The sequence below is a fragment of the Macrotis lagotis genome, chromosome X, assembly GCF_037893015.1.
Source record: "Macrotis lagotis isolate mMagLag1 chromosome X, bilby.v1.9.chrom.fasta, whole genome shotgun sequence".
NCBI classification, from domain to species: domain Eukaryota; kingdom Metazoa; phylum Chordata; class Mammalia; order Peramelemorphia; family Peramelidae; genus Macrotis; species Macrotis lagotis.
In genome coordinates this window covers 184,325,365-184,353,277 of record NC_133666.1, presented here as the reverse complement: position 1 = coordinate 184,353,277, position 27,913 = coordinate 184,325,365, and the positions used below count along the sequence as shown (strand labels likewise).

At 36.7% G+C, this 27,913-nt stretch overlaps 1 protein-coding gene across 1 annotated transcript in view; it reads left to right on the top strand.

Annotated features, from left to right (window-relative positions):
• Nucleotides 1-27,913, top strand: part of LOC141502440 (integrin alpha-M-like) — a 64,412-nt gene that overhangs the window by 25,240 nt on the left and 11,259 nt on the right. The window contains exons 17-30 of the mRNA XM_074207187.1: nucleotides 2,038-2,192; nucleotides 3,835-3,966; nucleotides 4,080-4,153; nucleotides 9,387-9,528; nucleotides 9,629-9,745; nucleotides 9,842-9,921; nucleotides 10,059-10,142; nucleotides 10,812-10,890; nucleotides 12,279-12,386; nucleotides 12,578-12,655; nucleotides 12,938-13,051; nucleotides 13,210-13,308; nucleotides 13,812-13,922; nucleotides 23,448-24,148. Of these exons, the coding sequence (XP_074063288.1) occupies nucleotides 2,038-2,192; nucleotides 3,835-3,966; nucleotides 4,080-4,153; nucleotides 9,387-9,528; nucleotides 9,629-9,745; nucleotides 9,842-9,921; nucleotides 10,059-10,142; nucleotides 10,812-10,890; nucleotides 12,279-12,386; nucleotides 12,578-12,655; nucleotides 12,938-13,051; nucleotides 13,210-13,308; nucleotides 13,812-13,922; nucleotides 23,448-23,558 (1,484 nt within the window). The 3' untranslated portion in view covers nucleotides 23,559-24,148. The remainder of the gene's footprint in view (nucleotides 1-2,037; nucleotides 2,193-3,834; nucleotides 3,967-4,079; nucleotides 4,154-9,386; nucleotides 9,529-9,628; nucleotides 9,746-9,841; nucleotides 9,922-10,058; nucleotides 10,143-10,811; nucleotides 10,891-12,278; nucleotides 12,387-12,577; nucleotides 12,656-12,937; nucleotides 13,052-13,209; nucleotides 13,309-13,811; nucleotides 13,923-23,447; nucleotides 24,149-27,913) is intronic.

The window sequence follows — 27,913 nt, the reverse complement described above, 5'->3', positions numbered from 1 at the left end:
CTATATTATGGCATTAAAATTCAATTTGGCAAATTTCAATTAAACACTGGCAGTGTATAAGATATGAACTTAGACCATGGTTTCAAAGATTTTATACTGAAGGATCTCATAATATAATTGGGACTGGAGAGAACAGAGACAGCACAACATAGGCTGTTATAAGAAGTCTACTCAAACTGTTATAAAAATAGTAAGAAATCATTCTCATCTGGATTGATCTGGGAAAGTTTCATAAAGTGACTCTTGAGACAAGTCTTGAAGGAAATGTTCAAAATAATTGGAAATATTGGTGTGTATTCTGAAGAAAGGAAGACTTCTGAAGACAGAGTAGAAAGAGGGCTGAACAAAATTGTGGAATATTTAAGGTTGTCTATAAAGTTAAATGACTTGACCAGAGTCACACAGCTAATAAGTGTTTGAGGCCATATTTGAATGCAGGAAGATGAGTCTTTCTGACACCAGGCCTGTCCCTCTGTGCAATTTACCATTTAGCTGCCCTATCCTGATGAAGACCTGTAGCCAAAACCATGTTCTCTCAGCTCTGGAGGAAATCAGAGAGGTAGCCTCAAGAATGGTGAGTAGGGGAGGGAGGAGATGAAGGATTATCTAGGTTCCCCTACACATTAGTTACCTGAAATCTCTCCCAGAGTCAAAGAAATTTGTGGGTAGGAGATCACTCAAAAATTATAGCTTATGAATCCCCACCCATATGTTCACTTTTACTAAGGCAGCAAGAGAATACATTAGTTTAAAGCAGAACTTTGAATTATATAGAATGATAAAATAAATGAAGATTTCCTCCCATAAACATAGGATGCCTATACTCTTTCACAATTCCCACATCACAAAGTGGGAGAGGAAATTCAGGAAATATGGAATAGTTATAGCCAAAGAACTCCAGTGGCCAGACACATTCATAGGAACACAAATGATTGGGGAAATTCTGCTTCCCTTTAGTACTGCAGAGTTTATATTAGTGGTATCATTTGCTGAGAGTCCCAGATGAACTGCTTCCTGATTGGGCATCTCTGTTGATCTGCTGCTGCTCTCTGTTAGGCATATTCACCTGCATAGTAGGGTCATCAATACTATTCTCTTTGCTTGTGCTTACTTGCTGCTCCTTTTTCATCAAGTTTCAGTTATTGTAGGCTTTCAGGTATTAACTTAATGGGAGTTAATATCTACCTGTAGGTCTTCATCTGGGATGAGACTGCTCTATAACAGGAAGGGTATTTCTCTCTCATTTATACTTTCAAGTTTATGGTTCCAAGACTATCTTTAAGTATATATATGATGTAGACCTCAGAGAGGCATTTTAAAGTCTGTCCTTTAAACTGCTCTTTCACATTGGGTGGTCAGGCAGTCTTTCAATTGGATGTCTATTATGATCCAAAAATTTATTTTTACTCCTATTATACATGGATTGAGATATAGGACAAGAATCTGAATCATTTCAAACTATTTTTAAGTTTTCTAGTTAGAAAAACTGTAAATGTGTGCTGAGTGGAACTGTAGTGAAGACACTACTTTAAACCCCCATTTTTTCCTGGTTGCCATAGAAATCAACTCAGGAAAAAGTGAAAAGGGTAAGTGAAGCTGGTAAGGTTGGTAGCCTTCCCACCAACCTAAAACTCTTTACTTCATATACACAGAAGACCTCTCTGAAGGAGTTCATATCAGACACTCTAATCCACACTTCTCTCCCTGTTTTCTACTCTCCTCCATAAGAATCTCACGGTATAATAAAAAGTGTGGTTTCAGGAGAGTGGGGACAGATAATGAGAAGATGCTACTTCCTGGAGTAGGTATTGCTAAGGTAAACATGTATTCACAAGCTGCTCAGATATTCACTTCATCACCCTCACTTCTCTCCCTAATCATAATGTGTGTTTAGAGCTAGAGTATGTGGTCCAAGTAGGAATAAGTTGAATAATAAGAATTAAATCACTGACCTATAATGTAATTCTATTTCCTCCTTATCTTGATGGAGAAGTCAAACATCTAACACACATTCTTAATCCTACCAATCCTATCCAGGTGAAGTCCAGAGCTCTGTGACATATGACCTGGTTTTGGATTCTGGACGCTCTAGTTCTCGAGCCATCTTTGATGACACAAAGAATCGCACAAGGAGGAGAGTTGTGACCATAGGCATGAACAGGATCTGTGAGGAAGTGAAATTACTGTTACCGGTGAGCCTGGGACAGGATGAGGGTATTCAGCTACAAAAGAAAAATCACAAAGAAGAAGCTTCAAAACATTCATCCCTTTCCCCCTCCATTTCCCTTCCTTGTGCCACCCCCCTCAAAGTGATATATCTTAAAATGCTCATGTCAGTTTTCCTGGACTTTTCCTCTGAACTTTCTCTTCCTTTCCCTTCAGTCATAATTACTGGTGTCTTCTTTCATCGTTGTTTGGTCATTCAGTCCTGGGGACTCTTTGTGACTCCATGGACACTAGGCCCTTCTATCCTCCACTATCTTCTGTAGTCTGTCCAAGCTTATGTTCTAACTTCCATGTATCCTGTCATTAGAGCCTAAGTTTTACATAGGATAATATATTTAGCACAGATATTGATTTTCAAAATCATCTAATCCAACCCCTTCATTTTGCACATAAGGAAACTGAGTCCCAAAGAGACCAAGTGACTTGTCTAAAGCCAATGTTTGTCCTTCATTTTTGAAGAAGACCATGACATCAGGGAGGTGATGCTATGATAAGCTTGTGAACTGGAGTAAGGAGGTGCTGTGCAAAGTCACCACCCTTACTTTCTTCTCTAGAACCATCTGGCCAGATATGAATCAGTATGACTGGAGATGGCTCTGGATGTAAGGAAATCAGTGATAAATGACTTACCCAAGGTCACTTAGCTAGTTAGTGTCAAGTGAGGCCAGATTCAAACCCCTGTCCTGACTCTAAGGCCAGTCAGTGCACCCCCTAGTCTAAAGCCATACAGTAGTAAATATCAAAAGTAGAATTTGAACCTGGAACCAATTTTACTGCTCTTTCTACTAAAGCAAGCTAAAATCTTTATTAAAATAAATTTTAATTGATACCTTTTGCTTTTTTACATTGCTAGAATTTCTTCCAGAGATCAATATTTTTATAAAGAGGACAAAAAAAGGAAAAAAATTCAGCAAAATCAATTAATATTTTTAAAAGTCTGAAATATATATATATATATATATATATATATATATATATATATCTTTTTTGGAGCCATGCTTTATAAATTTTTATCAAGATTTGTAATTTTTGTCATTTTGCAATATTCACTTTTAATTGTTTTGATATTTTTCTTTCTATGTAATTGTAAACATGTATATTATTTTCTTGGTTCTGCTTACTTCACTTTGTATCAGGTGGTGCAAAACTTTCCAGACTATGTTTTTCTCATATTACAGCTTAGCAATATTGTGTGACATTAACATGCCACTTTTCCCAACCTTTGGGCATCTATTTTGTTTCCAATTTTTTGCAATTATAATTCTGAGATTGTCTCTAACAATCCATCTTCTCTTTCCACCTTTCCTACTCCCATACCTACTCTTTGATCTCAGTATAAATTTCAGTTCTTTCAGCATTATCTTTTCTCCCAGCTTTTCACCCCATTGTGGCCTCATTTGTGGAAACAAAAATTAGTATTATGTATTCTTATGAAAGTATATACAACACTGACTTTTACCACAAGATCAGTCTTTGAGTCTTTGATATCCCCATCTTTGTATCTCAAATACCAATCAAGTGACTTGCATTTAGTAGATGTCTGTGGAACACTGAAATTATTTGAGCGGCATGATATGATCAGATTCCCTATTGTTACTTCTCCCTCAGAACTGTGTAGAGGACTCAGTGACTCCCATCATCCTAGGACTCAACTTTTCTCTGGTGGGACAGCCCATTGCCTCAGCTGGGAACCTCCGACCTGTTCTAGCAGTGAATGCTCCAAGGCTTTTCACCACAACTGTGAGTCCTTGGGATAGTGCTTCTGGTCTCTGGGGAGGAGTAGGGTGTTGGGGAGTAGTATCTTTGATCTCAGCCTGGGATCTACCAGGATTCAGGACTCCTTTCTCTTGCAGCTGCCCTTTGAAAAGAACTGTGGCAATGACAGTATCTGTCAAGATGATCTCAGTATCACCTTTAGCTTCCTGAGGTAAGAGATGTTGCTAGTCTCATTCTTTGTTCTCCTTAAAATCTGTTCCATTTCTAATATCCAGGCACTGTCAGGCTTCAGCATTATTATTTTCTTTTTGCATCATAAATGTGTGTTTCTTATTTCAATGAAAGTAAAAACTCTAACAGGATGCTAAATAAAAGAACTAATTTATATATATTTCATTAGCAGACAGTCATGATCTCACTTAATAATCATTCTCATGCTTGCATTTCACATATGAACTGTTTAACAAATGTAGAAAATCACAAATGACTGAACATTTTTCAAGACCTTTTAAGACATTTTTTCCCCTGATCACATTCCTCTAGACCTGGGTTTGTAACATTTAAGTGAAATAAACTGAAACCATCCAAAGTCGTCTTTCAGTTGTTAAACTCTGGAGCAGTATTTGATCTTATAAGATTTCTAAATGTGTATTGGTTATCATCTGGGCTTCATGTCAAATCAAACTTTTGCTTTTTCAAGATGTTTATATGAGGTCAAATTTGAATCTTCCTATTTATCATCTGAAGAGCCCCAGCTTGTGTCTACTGGATGCTCCTCACAGTTGAAGTTCTCTGTATGCTTTCTGGGGTATAGATGCATATTTCTTTCTCCAGATCAAGGAAGTAACAATGTCCATAGTGAAGATTTTCTTAAAAGTAGTCTTGTGGCAGGCTGTGAGGCTGCTAAAATCTTAGCTGTCTTGTAAAAAGCACTGTTTTTAGTTCCCAATGTATTCTCTTTCCTGTTGAAGCTTTTGAATTGTTGTTTTCTACTATTCTATGATTGTCAAAAGATTATGGTGTTGTACATCTTACAGTAGTAGTTTCTTTTGGCTCATAACATAAATAGCTTGTAACTCTTTTTGAAACCGTGTAACTGTTAATAGTGGCTTCTTTATGTTGTTATTGTTCTCTTTGGACATCTCGTGATATGTTAGTCTTTCAAATTTATTTCTTCCTTGTCTAGATTTAAATAAGCACAAGTATTACTTGATACTTTGGGTTTTGTAAATATTTTTTGATTTCTAGTTGAACTTCAAAACTCTAGACACAAGTTATACATAACTTTTGACTCAGGTTTTTTCCATCACAGACACTTTATATGTTTCATGGGGTTTTTGGCATGTGATTGTTTTTTCAGAAGCTAGCTTTTCGAAGTAGCTTTTGAGTGGTTTATTTTTTTTTTTAATCTATTATAGTAGTCATATAGTTCTTGAACCTCCTGTTTGAAACCAGTTTTTTCTAATTTGGCAGTAGCGCTAAGTTGTGGTCTTTTTGTTCTCTTAACACAACTTTTCTTATTCTTTCTGGTGAAGTCTTGGCTACTTTTATTAGAAGCTTTTATTCCTGTTAAACCTTGTTTTTAACTCTTTATTTGGAATATTACTTTTTCTTCTTCTCTCACCAATGAGCTTCTTTTAGTATTATATAAAGTAAAACATTCCATTTCCAACTTTCTGGTTAATTATCTATTTTATCTATATATTTCATTAATAACTTTTAAAAATTTTTATAATTTTGCTTTTCTGAAGGTTTTTCCAGAAATTTAATTAGTCCTCCCATATCTGAACTTAAAAATTTGAATGGTCTGTTTCTAGACAGGTTCTCATTGAAAGTATAGAATCCTTTTTCTGTGATTTGTCCCATATTTAAAAACTTTCCTATGAAAAGGTTTTTGAAACTGTTTGTTAAATAAGATTTTAGATTTAATAGTTCACTTTCTGAGATAACTCACAAAAGGTCTTATATGGATTAATTTTAAAAACCTCTCCTATTTATTTCACTCCAAAAAAATATTCCTTCTAGATAATGGGACAGTCTGAGTTCTATACATTATAAATATAGCATTATTTAAGGTATTCCTCCTTCATGATTCTGAACTTTGGAAATATCCTTTTTCAGAATCTCTTCTCTTTCTAACTTTCCTACCCCAAAACTTGCTCTTGGTCCTCAATATGAGTTTCAGTTCTTCGAGCATTCCCTGTCCTGGGGAATATCTTGGACATTTTTCATTTTACTCTAGCCTCATTTTCCTCCTAATTCAACTTTGAGTCTTTGAGCATCCATTTCAATCTTGCCTGCAAAACAATTGACTTCATGATCTGTGGTCCTGTCTTCCTCAGTCCTGAATTGAGTCTACCTTTCACTTCTGCCCCTTTTTCTGAGAAGCTGAGGGATGCTTTGAGAAATTACAAAACTGCAGATTGGCTGTACTCAAACTGATCTACATGACTTCAGGTGGGATCTCACTGCTTCACAGTTTCACTTTGCTCATATCTCCATCACATTTATCACAATTATTTCTTCCAAACCTTCTCTTTTCCCTTGAATCCCTTAACTGCACTCCCTTTCCCCTCACTCTTAAGAGATTTTTTTTAAACTTTTACTTTATAGAGAAAATTGAAGCCAAATGAGGGATTTTTTTTAATATTTTTTATTTGTTTTCCCAACTACGTATATTTGTTACTAAGGTTTCTTTATTTGTTTTCTCAGTTTGGGATGAGAGGAAAGGTTGGGAGAGAAGGTGAGAAGGTGAGAGAAAAGATATGCTTGAGCACTGAATATTTTAAATTAAAATTTTAAAAAAAGATTGAGGTCATATAACATGAAATTCCTCAAGTATCCTGTCATATTTCTCTGTGTTATGATTCATGACCTCTATTTTTCTTCTGATATAAGAAGTAGGCCTCCTCTTTCCAAACCCTAATTGATCCTATTTCTTAAAAATTTTGCTCCAGAAATCATTGACTGATTATCATTCATATTTCTTTCTCTGGACCTCTATATATCTCTGTCTCTCAACATTCTCAAATCTCTCTAAAACAATTATCTGGGGCAACCAGGTGGCACAGTAGATAGAGCATCGACCCTGGAGTCAGGAGGACCTGAGTTTAAATGCAGCCTCAGACACTTAATTACCTTGCCAAAAAACATTATCTGCCCTTAATCTTGCCATCCGTTCTGCAGTCTTTCATCTTTGCCACCCTACTGAATCTGTTTTCTCTAGAATCACTAATAATTTATCCAATTAAAATTCAATGGACACTGTGATCTCATCTTCCTTGACCTCTCTGCCACATGTGACATGGTCGATCAGGCTCTTGATCTTGATCCTATTGCCTCTTGTAGCTACTTGTAGTGAAAGGAGACAATAGGATATCATGGAAAAGAGTTGATCTTAAAGTTGAATGTACTATATTTTTAATACCACTTCACTATGTGCAAATTATCTAATCTCTCAGCCTCTATGTTAAATTTCTAAATTAATTGATGAATGAAAAAGAATAGTTGATCAGCCAATAAGCATTTATTAAATTTCTACTTTAGGCTAAATGCAACGGTAGGCAGGAGATACACAGAAAGGTAAAAGACAGACCCTTCTCTCAAAGAGACAATGTGAAAAATATCTCCATATTAAGCTATATTCATACTATATTAAAGATAATCACCTTAGGGAAAGCACTATCTTTACAGGGGATCAGGAAACAATTTTAGTTGGAACTTGAAGGAAGCCAGAGAAGCCGAGAGGTGGAGATAAGGAGGGAAAGCATTCCAAGCATAGGGAACAGAAAGGGAAGGTGCCCAGAGTGTTGAGATGGAGATGGAGAACAGCCAAGAGGCCAGAAGCACTGGATCACAGAGTATGTAGATAGAATAGGGAGATTGGAAGGTATGTGAAACCTGGAAAGTGGGGCAGAAGAGTCAGATTATGAAAGGCTTTGTCAAAAAGAATTTTATATTTGACCCTCATAGTGGTAAGAAGTCATTGGTATTTATTGGATAGGATGAATATGTGCTTTAGGGAGTTGATTTGATAGCTGAGCAGAATAGGGGCAGAACTGGGGAGTCTGAGAGAAAAGAAAAGGAAAACAATCTAGCCAATAAACCCCAAGATATCTTTGGAAGCTTCTGGGATCAAAATTTACATTCCATTGAGTGGTAGTTAGGGAAAATATCTTTGGTCTGGAAAGTATTTGGGATGGTAAACAGAGCCTCCAATAGATTACTACACTTTTTCAGGAACATTAGCAGAGTGGATTTTATCAAGGCTCCAGAATTAGAGGGGAGGAAGGTAGAAGAGATTTGGTGACAAGGCATTTGATATAACTGTTGAGAAGAACAGCAGGGGCTAGAGAGTAAGTTGAAGCATGAAGCCTATACAAAATAATGGCTAGGTAAATGAGTCAGTCACCAACCTGAACAATAAGTACCTAGGATATAAATTCTGGAGATTAGAGAGTTCAAACTTCTAAGGTTTGCTTGGTCTCAAGTCTCTTCCCTCTCCAATCCTTTCTCCATTCAGCCACCAAAGTGATCTTCCCATTGAGGAGAGGCCCATCAATTGGGGAATGACTGAACAAATTGGAAGATATGAATGTAATGGAACACAATTGTTCTATTAAAAAACCATGAAAGATGGAACTTCAGTATAGCCTGGAAAGACTTGCATGAACTGATGCAGAGTGTAGTGTGCAGAACCAGAAGAATATTAGTCACATTAACATAGTGGGTGATGATCAGATATGATGGACTTTTCAGCAGTACGATAATCAAAGACAATTCTAAAAGACTTATGATAGAAAATATCACATATATCCAGAGAAGGAACTGTGGAGTTTAAATGAAGATCAAAGCTTGCTTTCTTTGATTTTTTAAAAGTAATCTTATATATTATGTCTCATTTTCTCTCTGTTTTTTTCCCTTTGGATTTGGTTCTTCTTCCACAATGTGATTAATATGTATCTATTTTTAGCATGGTTATACATGTAGAGCTTATATTACGTTGCTTTCTTTTGGGGGGGAGGGAAAGGAAAGAGATAGAAAAATATAAAACTCAAAACCTCGCAAAAAAATGATTGTTGAAAACTACCATTCCATGTAGTTAGAAAAATAAATAATTAAAAAAAGATTTGGGGGCAGCTAGGTGGTGTAGTGGATAGAGCACCAGCCCTGGAGTCAGGAGTACCTGAGTTCAAATGAGGCCTCAGACACTTAATAATTACCTAGCTGGGTGACCTTGGGCAAGTCACTTAACCCCACTGTCTTGCAAAAACTAAAAACTAAAAAAATTACTTTCTTTTAAAAGTCTTATAGTATCACCTCTCTACTTAAAAATTCCAATTTATCATATATATATATATATATACATAGTTTATATATAGTTCTTTTTCATGTTGTCTTCCCCTAAGTTCTTAATTACTGACACCCTTTCTTTTCCCTTGAAGCTTACAAACCTTAGTAGTGGGAAGCCTTCAAGATTTAAATGGGACAATGACTGTGAGGAACCAGGGTGAAGATTCCTACAGAACTTTGGTTTCTTTCTTATATCCTCCAGGACTTTCCTTTCGACGAGCATCACTGATTCAGGTAACTGAACTCTGTTAGTGTCAGTATTGTTCAGTTTTTGCCCTCTCCAGATATTTCTGTCTGGAAACTGGACTGCCTTTGTTTTCTTTTCTTCCCACAGAGTAAACCACTGTATCGGTCCATGCGACTCATTTGTGAATCAGGAACAGTTGAGAATGAGAGTATAAGAGGCAGTACCTGTAGTATTAATCACCCCATCTTTCGGGAAGGAAGTGAGGTCAGCAATATCACCTTCATCTTTTTCTTCTTTCCCCTTTTTCTTGTACTTCTTTCCTTTCATCTCTTCTCACTTTCCTCTTCTCTCCCTATTCAGATCACTTTTAATATAACATTTGATGTCTCCCCTATGGCTTCCCTTGGAAGAAAAATGATCTTCAAGGCAAATGTGGTCAGGTGAGCTCAATGCTCTTTGATGGAAAGTCCTTTCTCCTATTGATGATAGAATTCTATCCTATGACCACTAGATGTCTTCAGGCAAACAAATCTTCCCTGTATCCTCACCTGAATGGACCTCCCCTTCTTTCCTCCAGTGAGAATAAAGCATTCATCAACAACAAGACTTCCCTCCAGTTGGAGCTACCAGTGAAATATGCTATCCATCCAGTGATCAGCAGGTACTAACTTCCTTTACTCCACACCACCAGAGGGGCTGCTTATGAGGTCAGCCTTCTGATCATGCTCAGACTGGTCCATGGTTGTAGTATTGTGTGACCATATGTACATATTGTGTGTGTCACAGGTACTATTAGAATTTCCATATTCAGGCTGATAATTATTTTCCAATATTTTACTTTTACTGCTCCTTTACAACCCATTTCTCTGTATGCTCCTGTGAGAGGCAATGTGATGCAATGGAGTAAGAACTGGCTTTCTAACCAAAATTGAGTTTATTTCATGACTTGGCAATTTAACCACTTGTATTATCTTGGGAAAGTCACTCAACTTCTCTAAGGCTATGTTTCTAAAATGATGGGGCTGGGTAAGATAACCTTAAAGTTCCCTTCCAGTCCTATATCTCTGATCCAATATTCTTTCTTGCCCATCACCTACTTGTCTCTTTATTCCCCTTTGGCATTCCAACCAAGATATGCTCCAGAAGTCTCCCTAATGCTGAGTACTACACTGCCATTTCATTAATCCAGTCAACAAATATTTATATAGAGTGTAAAAGTACTATAGACAAATACAAAGGTGGTTAAGAACCAGCCCATACCTTCCAAGGACATAAAATCTAATATAGCTGCTTCTAATCTTGTACCGTTTCCCATCTTTTCTTCCATCAGGCATGAAGAATCTACAAAATACCTCAATTTCTCAGCCTCAGAAGAGAAGAGCAGTACTAGTTTGAAGCACATATACCAAGTAGGGGAATGATGTAGAAGACCAAGACATCTGGGAAGAGTTGTAATTAGGAATTAACTCTGGGGCAAACGCAATTGAACCTGCACAGGTTGGGGGCAGCTAGAAGCTGGGGCATAACTTTAAGGGTATAACCACTACTCTGTATGATTTATGTAAACTGGAGAAAAGTCATTCTGGTCAACTGGTGGATAAAGAACTGGCAGGAACAAGATTTTTGAAGAGGGGTAGATGTTGGAATGGCACAGAAGACAGGTATTGAATTTCTTGGGAGAATGATCTTGAGGTGCATAGAATCTGGACAAGAAAGAGTAATTTTTAAAAATAAGTGTTTGCTGAGTGATGAAGATTTAGGGAATTTAAAGGTAGCAGTGGGAAATAAGGAATATATCAACTTGTCATCTTGACCCCAGGGTGGTAAGTGATAAGAAAGAAAGAGAGACCGGGGGGGCAGCTAGGTGGCGCAGTGGATAAAGCACCAGCCTTGGAGTCAGAAGTACCTGGGTTCAAATCCGGTCTCAGACACTTAATAATTACCTAGCTGTGTGGCCTTGGGCAAGCCACTTAACCCCATTTGCCTTGCAAAAACCTAAAAAAAAATAATGAGAAACCAGCCCTAGAAATGGTGCCAAGAGGTATGATGTATTCAGGAGAAAATCAGGTTTCAGTGAACATCAGAAGAGGGAAGGACTGTGATGAAATGATCTAGGATGAAAGGAAATTTGACATTCACAATGAAAATAGGGCAGAGGAAGAAAGAATGGAGTGGTATAAGGGTTGAACAGAGGTGGTTTAGAGGATTGAAAAGGATAAGTTTTGAAAGAGATAGGAAGTGAAGACAGTTCAATTTTTGGTATAACCTCTGGAAAAAAGGTAGCCTATCCTTTTACCCTTTTCTGGTGCCATTCCCGCCATAATGATTGTAGTATTAATCACACCATCTTTGGGGAAGGAAGGAAGGTTAGTAATATCATCTTCATCTTCTTCTCCTCCCCTTTTCCTGCACTCCTTTTCTTTCAGTCTCTTCTCACTTCCCTCTTCTCTCCCTATTCAGATCACCTTTAATATAATATTTGATGTCTCCCCTATGGCTTCCCTTGGAAGTAAAATGATCTTCAAGGCAAATGTGACTCCCCAACCCCCACCCTAATCCCTATAGAGTACAAACTGGCAGATAATCAAGGTTCAACAAAGGAGGTCTCCAGACTATAGAAGCAAGGAAACTAACAGCACTTTTCTATCTTAGCCTAGTTACAGTTCTGCTCCTGGGTCCTAAAATCTTGGAGATGAGGAAAGAGGTGTCTTCCTAATGGCTATACTACTTGGTTTTAGAAAATAAAATGTAAAACATACAGGAACTGAACATTGAAATCCATTTCTTCTCCATACAGGTGAAGAACTTAGGTCAACGGAATCTCCCCATCAAAATTGACTTCTGGGTCCCAGTTGAGTTGAACAAGAAAAATGTTTGGGAGAATGCTGAGGTTATCCCCTCCCAGGTACTCTTATTTCCACATTTTTGCCTATATATTTCTGGGTCAAATGTAAAACCCCCTCTTTGTTCTCCCACTTTGTAAATTTCTAGTATCTCTTAGACTTCTCTTGGAAAAAATTCCAGACTCCCTTTAAGAGAGAATTCAGGTTTTCTCATTTTAACTTCATCTTTGACAGTCTCTCTCTCTTTCCTTAGAATCTCTCCTGTACCCTAGAAAGAAAATTTCCCCATCTCTCAGACTTCATGGCACAGCTTCGTAATTCAGCAGTAGTGGTAAGAAGGCCCAAACTCTGGGGACACCTGCATGTCAGAGGTACAGCAGATCCATTGTTAAATTCAATGCTTTTATTACCATATTAGAGCCAGATACCTGATTTAGTTAGATGATTCCAAATGTCACTTGTGTGGCCTTGGGCAAGTCACTTAAGACGATATCAATAAAGCACTGTAAATATTAAAAAACTATCTAAATGTTAACTGTTATTATTACTTAGAGTACCATATTGTATTTTCTGATCTATCAGCCTCTTTCTCTCTCATCCATCTTCCTCCTAGAATTGCTCCATTGCTGTTTGTGAGAGAATTCGTTGTGACATTCCCATCTTTAATACTCAGGAAGAATTTAACTTCACCATCAAAGGCAACCTGAGCTTTGGCTGGGTCAAGCAGGTATGGAAACATATGAAGAGAGGCTTCAATTCAAGCTAATGTTCTGCCCATAGAAGAAATTAAATATATTCCCTTTTCTTTGTCTAAACTCAAAGAACTCATTATTTTATTCCTTCCCCATTCCACTCCCTTCCCCCCCTCCCTCCCCATCCCCACAGACAAACCAAAAAAACCTGATAGTTACAAGCTTGGCTGAAATAATTTTTGATGAGTCCTTATATGCCCTACCTTCAGGACGGATGTTTGTGAGAGTCCAGGTAACCTATTTATGGGAACTTAGTGATACATGGGATCATAGGATTATAGACTTACTTATAAATGGCCAAGAAATCATCTAGTCCAGTCCCTTCTTTTAATTAATGAGGAAACTGAGGCCCAAAGAAGTTAAGTGATTTGTCCAATATCATACAAGTTGCAAAGCCAGAATTTGATCTCAGATCTTCTAGTTCCAATCTATCACTCCAACACTACCCTGTGTAGCAAAATATAAATATTCCAAGATAGGAAAAGTCTAATTTAGGGGGCAAATCTTCCAGATACATTATGTACAAATTTGGAACTTATTTTTCTTAGGAGACCAATAGATTCAAGGGGAATAAGTAAGAGAACCCAGTAAGACAACCCAAAATGTTGATAGGAAAGTCCTGAGTTCTAGTTTAAAACAGATTTGGGGAAAGGAGGTTTAAAAAAGTCAATATGTTTACTTTTTTCATTGGAATTTCTTTTCCCTCAATGTCACCTTGGACCAACTGACATCCAGACACAGACCAAAGTAGAACAAAATGAAGTTTATTCTTATATTCCCCTCATTGTGGGCAGCAGCATTGGAGGACTTGTGCTTTTGGCACTGATCACTGCCGGACTATACAAGGTAACATCCCTTACCCCACCCTCTATCCCCAATCTTCTCAGATTGAAAGATTTTCTTCTTTTTGAGATCTTTCTTTAATTGATTTTATTCGTTAGATTTTGTTTTCAATGTATCACACAAATCCTCAACATACACCTCATTGAACACATCAGAATTTATAAATCTTTCTCCCAAAAAGCAATTGTAATACTGGGGGAAAACCTCAAAATCTCATACGGAACCAAGCTTTCTATATTAAAACCATAGCTCATAAGCCCTCCTAAAGTGGTGTAGTGACATTTACTAGACAACCAGAGGACATAATTTATTCAAATCAAATGCAATTAATGAAAGAGTATGTAAGAAAATAGAAGTAAAACATTTTCCTCACAAACTTGAAGTATAGTTTCACTAATGGAATATTCCATCTGTGGGGGGGGGTGGAAATGATGAGGTATGAAAACTCAGGATACATGTGTAGAGAGGTTAGCATTGAGGGAATATCTATAGAAAAGACCTAATGCAAGGGCAATTCATAATTCGGATGCAACAAGATCTACCATTGTTTCCAGTGGGTTCCCACTTGGGTCTGCTCTCTGTTGTTTTTGAGTAACATACAATTTTTCTTAATATTGTTTTACCCATGATTCAAGGGTTTCTGCTGGTGGCTACCAAATGTGGCTTTAAGAAATGAGAGAAGTTCTAAAGGGTCTATTCTCTCCCCAACTTCCACCTATTCCTTTTATTTTTTTTGGTGGGAGGCTTTTTGCAAAGCAATGGGGGTTAAGTGGCTTGCCCAAGGCCACACAGCTAGGTAATTATTAAATGTCTGAGGCCAGATTTGAACTCAGGTTGAACTCAGGTTTGAACTCCTGACTCCAGGGCCGGTGCTCTATCCACTGTGCCACCTAGCTGCCCATCACCTATTCCTTTCTAAAACTGGATGTTGTCATATGCTCTTTGGGGGTGAGAGACTTTTTACTTTCTTTATCCTGAATTAAGTTCACAATTGGTTATAAAAGCTTGTAATGAATATTGCTATACCTCAACAGTTATGATTTAATTAATTAATTAACTTTTCATCTAATATAAATGCCACAAAATGGTAGAAAAGTAGGGGCCATCAGGGGGCAGCTAGGTAGCACAGTGGATAGAGTATTGGCTCTGGAGTCAGGAGGACCTGAGATTCAAATCTGAATTCAGACACTTAATAATTACCTAGCTGTGTGACCTTGGACAAGTCACTTAACCCCATTACCTTGCAAAATACAAAAAAAGGAAGGCAGGCAGGTCATCTGGGCCAATTACCCTTGGGCTAAAAGTCATCTAATTATTGTAGTGGTATTTGGCTGACTAAATCTTTAACCTCCAATTTCAGAGAAGACAGGAATAGGGAAGAAAAAGCAATGACCTACAAGAAAGTCACACCTGCACAGGCCCCATGAAGTGAGATAGGTATGGCCTAGGCAGATTCACCTCCAAACCTTTCCAGAAAGAAGTAGAAACTAGAAAGAAGCAATCACAAGTTGTCCAACATTACTTCCTAGCTAAGGTTGCCATGGCTGACTATTTCATCAAGTGCCCACGCTATTGGCGAGGAGTTTCTCCGTACTGAGCTAGACTGGTCCTCAGAGAGCACAATTAATCTGTGGTTAGAACCGTACTCAAAGAATATAGAATAGATCTACCAGAGTTTGCACAATCTTTAAGAAGCCAGGATCACTTTCTTGCTAAAATGAAGCATCATAGTAAGAAGTAAGACTTATGGATGTGAACTTGTATAACCTTTTGGAATTTATTATGGCAAAAGATGCTGTATTGGAAGATAATAGTCTGAGCTAATTTTCTTTTTTTTTTCTACTCATTTCACTATTTCATGCAAGTTTATCCATGTTTTTCTAAGATCATCAAGCTCATCATTTTTTAAATATAGTAGAATTCCATCACAATTACTTATTTACTCATCACAACTTGTTCAGTCATTTCTCAATTGATGGACATCTCCATAATTTCCCATTCTTTGCCACCATAAAGAGAGATGATATAAATATTTTAGGAAATATAGGTTCATTGGACTTCTGGGGTATCTGAGCCCATTTTCCATCAGACAGCTAAATCATCTTCCCAGTTGCCATTGAATAAAATATCTTTTCCTTAGTTTTGTATTCTTAGTATCATCTAGACTAAGTTGCTAAATTCATTTACTAGTAAGTCTTGTTTGTCTAAGCTATTCCATTCATCTTTTTCTACTTATTCTAGGTAGCTTTGATAAAAATTTATAATATAGTTTGAGAACTGATGATGCCAAACCACTTTCATTACTTTTTACTATAATTATTTCTTTTTTTTTTTAGTTTTTGCAAGGCAATGGGGTTAAATGGCTTGCCCAAGGCCACACAGCTATACTATAATTATTTCAATGAAATTTTCTAATTATTTTTAATATCCTCTTGAAAATTTGATTGGTGTAGCATTTACCATGCAGACTAGAGTTTAAATAATATTATTATTTTTACTGTATTGTTACAGTCTAATTGCCCTCATTTAGGTCTTATTTCTGTAAAATATTCTTTTGTATTGTAGTTGTTAGTCAAGTCTATAAGCATTTATTAAATGCCTACTCTAGGCTAGGCACTGTGCTAAACACCAAGGATACAAAGAAAGGCAAAAACTATACATACTCAGGAAGTTCACATTGTAATAGGGAAGAAAACACTAGATCAACTATAAACATACAAGATAAATACTGGGTAAATTAGAGATAATCTCAGAGGAAGAATTTTTAGGATCAATTTGCCTTCATATTTTGGTAACATTTCCTTTATTATTAATTATAATTCTATTGATTTATGATCCATATTAAGTTTTCTGCTTTTTATATTGGGGGAAGGGTTGTCCCTAAGATTCCCTATTTTCCCTGAGATTAGAAGTATAGATAGCTTGTCAAATGTAATTATCTACCATTTTAATCAAAATTTCCGGGTAGTGTGATAGGGTGAAAGGAGCAGTGAATTGAAGACATAATACCTCTGAGTTCTAATTCCAGATCTACTGCTTACTACCTATGAGGCCTTGGACAAGACCTTAACTTTTTTAGGCTTCACTTTTTACTTTTTTTAAAATGGGGGGGCGGTTTGAAACTATGATCTTTAAAGGTTACTTTTAGTTTTAGAGTTAAAATATCATAATCTTTCTTTTGGATTTTTAAGGCTTGAGGAATATCAGTACCTTACTATCCAGATCTTTTCAATTAAACTTTACCATTAAGAGCTTGGTTGTTGAGCTACCTGATGGATATTTATTTAATATTTGTTTTGTTTCATTATCAATGATTCCTACAATAAAAATAGTTTCCTTTCATGTCTCTGTCTTCTATTAGATTATTCAATATCAAAACCCCATAGTTTATTAGTATTCAGTGGATTTTTCCCCAGCTTTTTACTTTAAGTAAAAAGCCATGGGGTGGCTAGGTGGTGCAGTAGATAAAGCACTAGCCTGGAGTCAGGAGTACCTGAGTTCAAATCTGACCTCAGACACTTAATAATTTCCTAGCTGTGTGGCCTTGGGCAAGCCATTTAACCCCATTTGCCTTGCAAAAAAAAAAATCCATATAGGTTTCAGTATTCTAGATATCTTTTTTGTACAAGCACATATTGGGTTTTGTTTTTAATCCATTCTAAAATTTTCTTCTTATTTATGATTCAGTCTATTAACATTCAGTCTATTAAAATTCAAAGTTCTAATTGTTATATTTGTTTTTCACTCAATTTAATTTCATCAATTTCTTCTTTTTGTACAATATATTCTAATACTTATTTTGTTTTTAACACTCATCTCACTCAATCTTTTACTCACAACTAACACAGATACAGCCTATCTCATTTTCTAAGAATCACCAACATTAAACACCAAAAACAGACTATTTTTACTGATAAAATTTTATTTATTCTTGTTTACACTTCTTCACAAAGCCTACTTGAAAATGTGGAAAAGGGATTAGCATTTTTCCTCTACTTTCTTCCCTATATTGTTTAACTTTACTCTGTGGTCCTTAATTTCAAGATTTATTTTTTTATTTCTCTCCAAACCCCATTCCTTTCAGTCTACCAGATGACCTTTGCAAAGGAATCTTCCTCAAATCCCTAGCCTTTGTTCCATGACCTTTAAAAGATCACAAGATCATAATATCATGGAAGGAATGATTTCAAAGCAGCAAAAAAGAAAATTAAGAAATAGTATTTATATCACTTGAGTTAACACAGTGGTTGCTTTTGCTAAAACACGGGATACTTTATTACATATTGATGTTCGTCCTTCGTTCTCGAAGAAGATCATGATAAGCACATGAATTGGATTTGAGTGAGGGGGTGTTGAGCTAAGTCACTAGTCTTATTTTCATCTCCAGAGCCACCTGGGACAGTAGCCAGATATGAATCAGGATGACTGGAGATGGCCCTGGATGCGAGGCACTTAAGTGACTTGCCCAAGATCACACAGTTAGTAAGTGGTAGTGTCTGAGATTGGATTCAAATTTCCATCCTCCTGATTCCAAGGCTCTATCCACTGTGCCACCTAACTACACTTCAATATAGATTAATAAAGTCATGAATCTGTGAATAATTCAATGCTAAACATTTTAATTTAAAACTAAATTCAAGGCTGGATTGTCTTTAAGATTAGCAAAAAACATTTTTAGTTCTTAGTAACTCAAGTTAACTATTAGACCTCTGTCCAATAGGATGCTTTAAATTGATTCACTAGTTGAATAGACCTAATTTCAAGAAAAGTTGATTTCTATACCACTCACAACTTCATGAAGTCATTCTGTGGGGCGGCTAGGTGGCGCAATGGATAGAGCACCAGCCCTGGAGTCAGGAGTACCTGAGTTCAAATCCGACCTCAGACACTTAATAATTACCTAGCCGTGTGGCCTTGGGCAAGCCACTTAACCCCATTGCCTTGCCAAAAAAAAACTAAAAAAAAAAGTCATTCTGTGAGCACTGAATGATCGATTTCTATGTATCTGATGTTCTTCTCTTTCATGACTATTGCTGGTATTTTTTTCTTTGGTTTATTTATTTTATATTATTATAATAATCTTGTTGTAAGAGTAAACATAAATCCCCCCAAAAAGATGAGAAGCTTCAAGAATAGTGAGAGAGAAAAAAATGTACTTCAGGCTGTGTTCAGATTCCAATGGCTCTGTCTCTGGGATGAATTACCTCCTTTATCATGAATCCACCAAAGAAGTTGCTTCAATATTTTTCCCACAGTTGCTATTACTAGCTGTATTTACCTCCACTCTATATGTTCCCACTCTCATTTATCCTATTCTCTCTCTCCTTTTACCATGTCCCTGTTCAAAAGTGTGTTGAATCTAAGTACTCTCTCCCATGATCTTCCCTCTCTTCTCTCACCTATTCCCCCCTTCCCTCCACCCATCCCCCCTTATCCCATCTCTTTCCTCTCATTTTTCTCTAGGGTAAGATAGATTTCTATACCCTATTAAGTGTGTAATTTCCTCTCTGAGACATTTCTGATGAGAATGAAGGCTCACTCATTCCCCCTAGCCTTCCCCTGTTCCACTCCATTGAAAAATGCTTTTTTTGGGGGGGGGGGCAGTTAGGTGACACAGTGGATAGAGCACTGGCCCTGGAGTCAGGAGGACCTGAGTTCAAATTCAGCCTCAGAGACTTAACAATTACCTAGCTGTGTGACCTTGGGCAAGTCACTTAACCCCATTGCCTTGCCAAAAAAAAAAAAAGCTTTTTTCTTGACTCCTATGTGAAATATCTTAGCCCCTTCTTCCTCTTCTTTCCCTTCCTCCCAGTACTTTCCTTTATCACCCATTGACTCCATCTTTTTACTACATTATACCATCATATTCAGCTTCTTCCTGTGCCTTGTATATGCTCCTTCTAACTGCTCTTATAAATGAGAAAGTTCATATGAATTATCAGGATCTTCTTCCCACACAGGAATACAAACAGTTCAACATCATTAAGTTCCTCATAATTAGTCCTTCTCATCCACCCCCTTTATGGTTCACCAGAGTCCTGTACTTCAGATCAAACTTTCTGTTCATCTCTGGTCGTCTCAATAAGAAAGTTTGAAAGTCCCCTGTTTCATTGAAAGTCCATCTTTTGCCCTGAAAGAGGATATTCAGTTTTACTGGGTAGTTGATTCTCAACTATAAACCAAGATCGTTTGCCTTCTGGAATATAATATTCCAAGCCCTTAATGTAAATGCTGCCAGATCCTGTGTAATCCTATAGAGTCACAGTAGTTGAATTATTTGTTTCTGGCAGCTTTTAGTATTTTGTCTTTGATTTGAGAGTTTTGGAGTTTGGCTATATTATTTCTGGAAGTTTTTCTTTTGGGACTCTTTTAGGAGGTAACTGGCAAATTCCCTCAATTTCTATTTTACCCTTTACTTCTAGGATCTCAGGAAAATTTTGCTGTATTATTTCTTGAAAAATGAAGTCTAGGTTCTTTTCCTGGTCATGACTTTCAGATAGCCCAATAATTTTTCAATTATCTCTTCTAGATCTGTTTTTCGAGGTCAGTTGTTTTTCCAATGAGATATTTCACATTTTCTTCTAATTTTTAGAGTTTTTTGGAATAGTTTTATTCCTTCCTGATTTCTCATAAAATCATCAACTTTCTTTAGTTCATTCTGCATTTGAAGGAGTTATTTTCTTCAGAGAGCTTTTTTATCTCCTTTTTCAGCTGACCAATTCTGTTTTTTAAGGCATTCTTCTCCTCATTTACTTTTTGTGTTGCTTTTTTCCATTTGGCCTAAACTGGTTTTTAATATTCAGTGATTTTTTTGTATTTTTGTTCACCAAGCTGCCAATTTGGTTTTCATGATTTTTCTGCATTGCTCTCATTTCTCCTCCCAATTTTTCCTCTACCTCCCTTAATTTCTCTTCAAAGTCTTTTTTGAGCTCATCCTTAGCCTAAGCCTATTTTCTATTTTTTAAAAATGTTATTTAAAGGCAATTATTAAGTATCTGAGGCCAGATTTGAATTCAGATCCTCCTGACTCCAGGGCCAGTGCTCTATCCACTGCACCATCTAGCTGCCTCCATCATTTTCTTGGAGTTTTGGGTACAGAAGCTTCTATTTTGTCATCTTCTGAATCTTCAATAGGACCAAAGTAATTTTCTATGATCAGTTTCTTCTTTTTCTGTTGTTTGCTCATTTCCTCAGCCTATACCTGATTTACCACCCTTCCAAGGCTTTGGGGGATTTTTGCAACAACCTACAAGGACCTTGATTCATTCAAGGTCTTATGAGGAGCTTTGACTACTCTCTTGCCTGTGCTTTGGTATGTGGATGACCACAGGCCCTCCCCTCTGCCCTAAAGCTGTGAGGAAGGTCCCTGTTCTACTAGGGTGCTATGGGAGCCCAAACTGCAACCTGGATCTGAGTGTGGGCAAACAGCTGAGTCCTGCCCTAGGAAGACCAGAGAGATCTCTGCAGTCTCCTCCCCCACCCCTTACCACCTGTGGGCTGCACTGTGGTACTTCCTTGATTCCCGTTGCAAGTTCTCACTGTAGGGCTGCTCTGAAGCCAGTATTCCGTGCTTACTCTGGTGTGGCAGAGTTCTCTCACCACCCCTTCAAGCTATTCCCAGTAATCCTTGGGCCAGGAGGTCTGGAAACTGTGCCCTCTGCCATGGACTCAGACACCCCCAGGGATCTAGGCACTTAGCCTGGCTGCACTGCACTGCCCACCTTTTATCAACCCCAGGTCCCAGTGAAACAGACCTGGAATTTCTAAGTTGTCTTGTACTGGGAAATTGTATCACTCAATCTTTCTGTGGATTCTGCCCCTCTAAATTTTGGCTAGAGTCATAATTTGACAGCTTTTGGAGTTTTTTATTGCTGGAGTTATTGATGCTTTTATTTTTTATATATTTTTGATGCTTTTATAAGAAGAACCACCACATACAAATGAAACAGATATAAAATATGTAAATCAAGCAGTAATACTAGCTCCTTAGCTTGAGAACAAGTTCCCTTATATCTTGGGGAAAAGAAAAAAAAATACAAGCAGCTTCCCTTTTCCTTCCCATATCTTACAAAGAATGAAAATAACTAATGGAAACAAATTTCTATTACATTCAGTTAACACAGTTATTCTTTATTCCCTAATAATTGCACTGAACTATATGTTACTTTGTTTAAATTTCATCTACTTTGTAAATTTGTATGTGAAAGACTCTTCCTAGTTTTGGATCAATTTATAAGGAAAGATTTAAAATTTCTTACCTCAGTGAAGAACTATTTTCTTTCTATGATGGATTACATTCAGTTTTGTAGGAGGTCAAATTCTGGGCCATAGACCAACTTCCTTTGCTTTTCAATTTGCTATATTTCAATCTATTATTTCATTTTTTGGGTTCTCTTTGATTTGTCTTGTGTCATTTAAATTGATGAATGATGATATGTAACTTGCTTCCTCCTGGTTGCTCATAACACTTATTTTCATGACTGTGTAGTACAGGAGTTTGACAACTACATAAGTTATGATATGAGTGAGTTAAATTTAAGATTCTTCATGAGCAATATTCTGAGAATCCTATAAATTTTCCTTCTGTCCTATATTTACTATAATTCTTGTTAATTGTCTTGCCTTATCTCTTAGGTTATGATATTTGAACTTTTTGTTTCTTCTGGTATATGGAGATCTGAGATCTTCTGAAACTTTTGATAGTTTAAAAAAATTGAATGTCATTTGTTCTTCTTTCTCTTCCTTTTTTTCATTCTGCTTGAATCATAGTTCATTCCTAAATCATAGTCTATCACTTCACTGAGATTTTCCACTGACTTTTCTACTTTCTCAATTCTCATTCAACTTCTTGAAATATTGCTTCAATGATTTTATTTTCAATCTTTTATTTTTCATATTTTGATTATAAATCATGTACTTGAAGAATATACATTTTCTATTCTAGAAATGTAGTTGCTATTTTTGTCATCACTTTTTCTTTCATTCTGAAGATTTGTCCTTTCTTATTTCTTTCACATATTTATACATTGTTATGGGGCCTCTTGTGTTAACTAATTTCTTTGGTTTTTCTATTAGTTTTCCTGTGAGTTTTTTGGTTATTTCTTTCTTTTCTTTTGTTTCTTTATTGCTGTACTTACATATTATCTAGAGTATGTCATTGGTTTGAATTAATTTACAGAAACAATTTAATTACAATTGCTCACACTACCATCTTGCATAACTTTTTTCTTCTCTTTTCATTGTTTTTACCTCTTCTCCTTTCTTCTCATTCTGCTTTTATTATTTCTTAAGTGATATTTCCCTCCCTTTTTTCCACATCCTTATCCTATCTTTCTTTTTTTTATCCATACCCTTGCCCTAACTCTCTTTGTTTCTGCTTCATTTCATATTTCTACTTCTCTGGGTCTTCATAATTTCCTCCTCCCTCATAAGCTCACTCCCCTCATTTATTCCTGATATGAAAGTAAGAAAGAGAAAATATCTATGATTTTTATCCCTTTCTAATTCTGTATCTCTCCACCCCCACAGCTTGGATTCTTCAAACGCCAATACAAAGAAATGATGAATGATGTTGGGGAAAATGCACCTGACTCAACCCCTGCGGGGGAAAATGCACCTGACTCAACCCCTGCTGAATAAGTTCACCTTCTTTCACCTCCAGCCTCCTCTGATGAAGAGCAATAGACTTTTGTTAAAATATTTCAGTAGGGCCAAAATCATTTATTTTCTTGAAAAGAAAGGCATGAAGTTGTTGGGGAGTTTTCATGTGCTTGTCCTGTCAAGGAATAAAATATCTTAATTCATGCATGCAAGTCACTGAATGAATGGATATGTGAAATACCTCTTGAAAATGAACTGTTTGGCTTAAGCAGAGGAGACTGCAATTCGTAAAACCCCTCTGCCAGACTATGTACATGTGTACATAAAACCTGAAATAGTAATTATTACTTGTTCTTTTCCTTGAATAAGTGTCTTTCCCTGGATAAAAGACAGGTCATGGCAAAGTGGGAGCATCTACTTTTTTGTTCTACCTGGAAATAAAGAGAAATTTTTTTTTCTTTCTCTATGTGAGTATGTTTTCAGGGAAAGCCAAGAAAGTATCTGATGGAAAGGCTGACACAGCAGTAGCAAAGCTGGTGAAGTGGGATGAATATTAGAGACAGAGTGAAATGAATGAATACCTTAAAGGAGAGAATTGTTTGACTCCCTTCACTCATAGCCATGTGCAGGTAGGTGATGAATCAATAGTTTGTCAGAAAGGTAGGAATATAACTGAAATTCAAACTCATTAGAAGGGTGGAAAAGTTTCGGAGAAAGGAGCAGTTCACTGATATAATGTGTCAGGTGGTACCCTAATGAGTAAAACAAAGCACTATTCAAAGTAAATGTCAAGATGCTAAAATCTAATGCATTTATCAGATGAGAGCACATCTCACAAGACATAAACAAAGTCCAGACACGTCTTTGACTCAATCAACATATTTCAATTAGGTATAGAACAGTTAGTCTGTTGTGGTAAGAAAGTTTTACTGTTTGTTAGTTAAAATTTAAAAAGAAATCTTTTATCTCAATATAGCAAAATGTATTCTCTCCCCTAGCCATGAGTGTATTCCACCTATTACATAAAGATCTTGCTAAATCCTTTCCCTCCAAAAAAAATTTTACAATAACATCTTGAAATAAATCCTAAAATGGTAGAACCCATAAAAGTAGAGGGTAAAACAATTTTCCAGACCAGATAATTTAGGCAGTCAGCAAGAAAAGTCTATCTCACTGGGGTGAGGGTGGAATGCAATCCATTGCAGGCCTTGGGGCAACTGAATCTGCAGTTTCCAGAACTCTCAGCCTACAGACAAGAGGAGATTACAGGGGCAGCTAGGTAGCACAGTGGATAAAGCACCAGCCCTGAAGTCAAGAGGACCTGAATTCAAATTCGACCTCAAGCACTTAATAATTACCCAGCTGTGTAACCTTGGTCAAGTCCCTTAACCCATTGCCTTGCAGCACCCCCCCCCAAAAAAAAGGAGATTACCCCTAGGTGCAGTAGTGTTGGATTGCCCATGTGTGGATCTGGGTCACAGTCCCAGGGTGAGGAGGAGCACTAGCACATCAGATCTTCCAACTGCAGGAGAGCAGACACTTGAAAGAATAGTTATGTAAACTTGGGCAAGTCACTTACCCCAATTACCTCGAAAAAACAAAATAAAATAAAAAGGAAGCTAGGTGGTATAGCAGGTAGAATACCAGCTCTGGAATCAGGAAAATCTGAGTTCAAATCTAGTCTCAACTTCTAGCTAGTTGTGTGACTCGGAGCAGGTCACTTAACCCTGATTGCCTCAGCAAAACAAAACTGTATACAATCAATAAATGTTTATGAAGTAGCTACTAAAGCCATGTACTAGCACTGGTAATACAAATACAAAAACAAAACAAAAGAGTAGCTTTCAAGTATCTTACAATCTAATACTAAGTAAATGTTGATGAATTGATAATATTAATTTACTGGATCTTTGGCCTTTGGACAAGTATAACAATAGTGTTTGTGGGGAATTCCTAGGTCCCTACACAGGGACCCAAGGGGTGAGAATACCCAGGGATTGGATCTGACAAACCTATAGCCCAAGGACACAGGCCAAATCCAAGCCTCACACAAACCGGTCCAGGGGCAAATGTGTAACTCTTCCACATGGACCTGGAAGTACTCAAATTCTCCCTTCAGTTAACACCTGCTTCCATCCCTGTTCTACAAAAGCCTCTAGGGACTGAAACTGTGCTGACACCTCACTTAGCAAAAGCCCAACCCTACAGTTAATGTAGTGCAGAGAAACAGGAAACAGCTATTTTTATTATACTCTCCACCCCACACCAAGCCACAAAGGTCAAACTTTACACTATTTCCCCAGTAGCCATTGAGCACAGGACCATTGAACAGTTCCCTCAAGTCACTTACATCCACTATTGTTGATTAAAACAGAATACATCCATTATAACAAGGAGATCTATGCAAAGATATTATTTCCATGACCTCTTAGAAGGTACATGAATTCTCTAGCACATATATAATCTTTGGTCCTGTATTCATGGAGGAATTGCTCCCAGTAATGAAAATATGTGTTTGTTGTTTTTTTTATTTGTTTTATGTGTGTATGGTGTGTACTTGAATTTGTGTGTTAATGGAGGATAAAAGAGTTATGTACAGGGGCAGAATGGTAAGAGTACTGAACTTTGGAGTCATATCTGGAATTTTGACCCAGATCAACATATACTAGCTTCATGACCCTAATCAACCTCTTTCTCTCTGAATATTCATGTCCTCATCTGTTTAAAAAATGGAGATAATGGATTTGCAAAACTTATTATAAAGGATGTGGGGCCAACTCCAGTCTTCTTAATCTATATATTTTGCCACTGAATCCAGATGGTTCCAGAAGAGAAAGTGTTAACCAGTGATTTTGCACAGCCCTCCCTCACTTAAATCCAGTTCCCTTGCATGTCATGGCATCACCTTCCTTCTATCAAGGTCCTGTTAGAGAAGAAAGGACAAAAACCACAATAACAATAATGGATGCTACTCTCATTGACATGTATTCAGATTTTGGGGGACAGTTAAGAAACCACTAGAGTATAATTTGCATTTAGTCCCAAGGGTTAATTTGCCTAATTCCTCCACCCACTCAAAGGACTTGAGCTAATTATTTTAACATTGTTTACATTTAAATTGTTCATACCTTCTTTTCTTTTCTTTTCTCTCTTTCTGTCATCCTTTCCCAACATACTTTATTTCATTCTTCAAATAATCAAGTTGTTCAAAATTGTCCCTTGCCTTCCCCAACCTCATAATTTAAGTAGCATTATTTTATGGCATCTTTTTCTATGAAGTTTTCTTTTACTTTATTATCCCATTTCTATTTTAGTTTATACTGAAATATCCTCCCATTTCTTTATTTCCCTTATAAGAAGGAGGGCTTCAAGAAGTAACATATTTTCCTCCTTCATTTACCTGACTTCTATTATTATAATTGTAGCTGGCCCCAGAGTCAACTTTATTTCCTGAGTTTCTGAACTTTAATTCCACCCCATCCCCACTTTCCTTTGCTACTACTAATAATGGTGAAGCCCATTTCCTAGTCCCTGTTTCCTTCTCCCCCCCCCCCCGTTTCTCCATGCACCTTAGAAAAATTCAGATATATTTTCTATTCTTTTTTGAATAACAAAAGATACAAATTCTGTAATAACAGGGTAAGGTAAACAAGTGAGGTTATTAAAAAAAATCTACTTAGTCCAACTAGATTTTTCAACTTCCTAAATTAACCCATTAAACAATAAAAACTACAGGTTTTCCCAGGTCTAACCCAACCATTCTGATTCCCCCTTGGCCCAGAATATGACTTTGAGTGAGTCATTTAATTGCTGTCTGCCTCATTTTCCTTCTCTATACTAAATGGAGACAATATTATTAACACCTACTCATTTTGCATATTATCTTGCCAACTTTAAAGCATTATATAAATTGCTAGTTATTATTGTTCTTATTAATTATTATTATTGCTACTACTGATTCCCTTAATGGGACCAAAAGCATTCTCTTCCAAGTGCATACTTAACAAAATCTACCTAGACTCTCTGAGTCAAATTATTGATCTTTTTTTTTAATTCTAGATTTATTTTAGTCAATCAGAAATTCACCTGATCTGGCAGGTAGGAGGTGCTAGAAGTCCATAATCCCTTCATTAATAGAATACATCTATCTTCACTTCTAGACAAAGGGTAAAATATGAACTATAAACAAAATTCTACATCCCTTCAAAATATGAACAATTTAACTCAATATACAAGTCATGCCCCAAGTTCACATCCCATTCCTTTTGTCTAAATTCATAGAATCATTGTGAGGAAAATGTGCTGAGAAGCATTAAAGGGTTATGTAAATGTGTTACTGTCAGTTGTGTTGTAATGAGACTTTGGTAACATTTTCTATTCAGTCACCAAGTCTT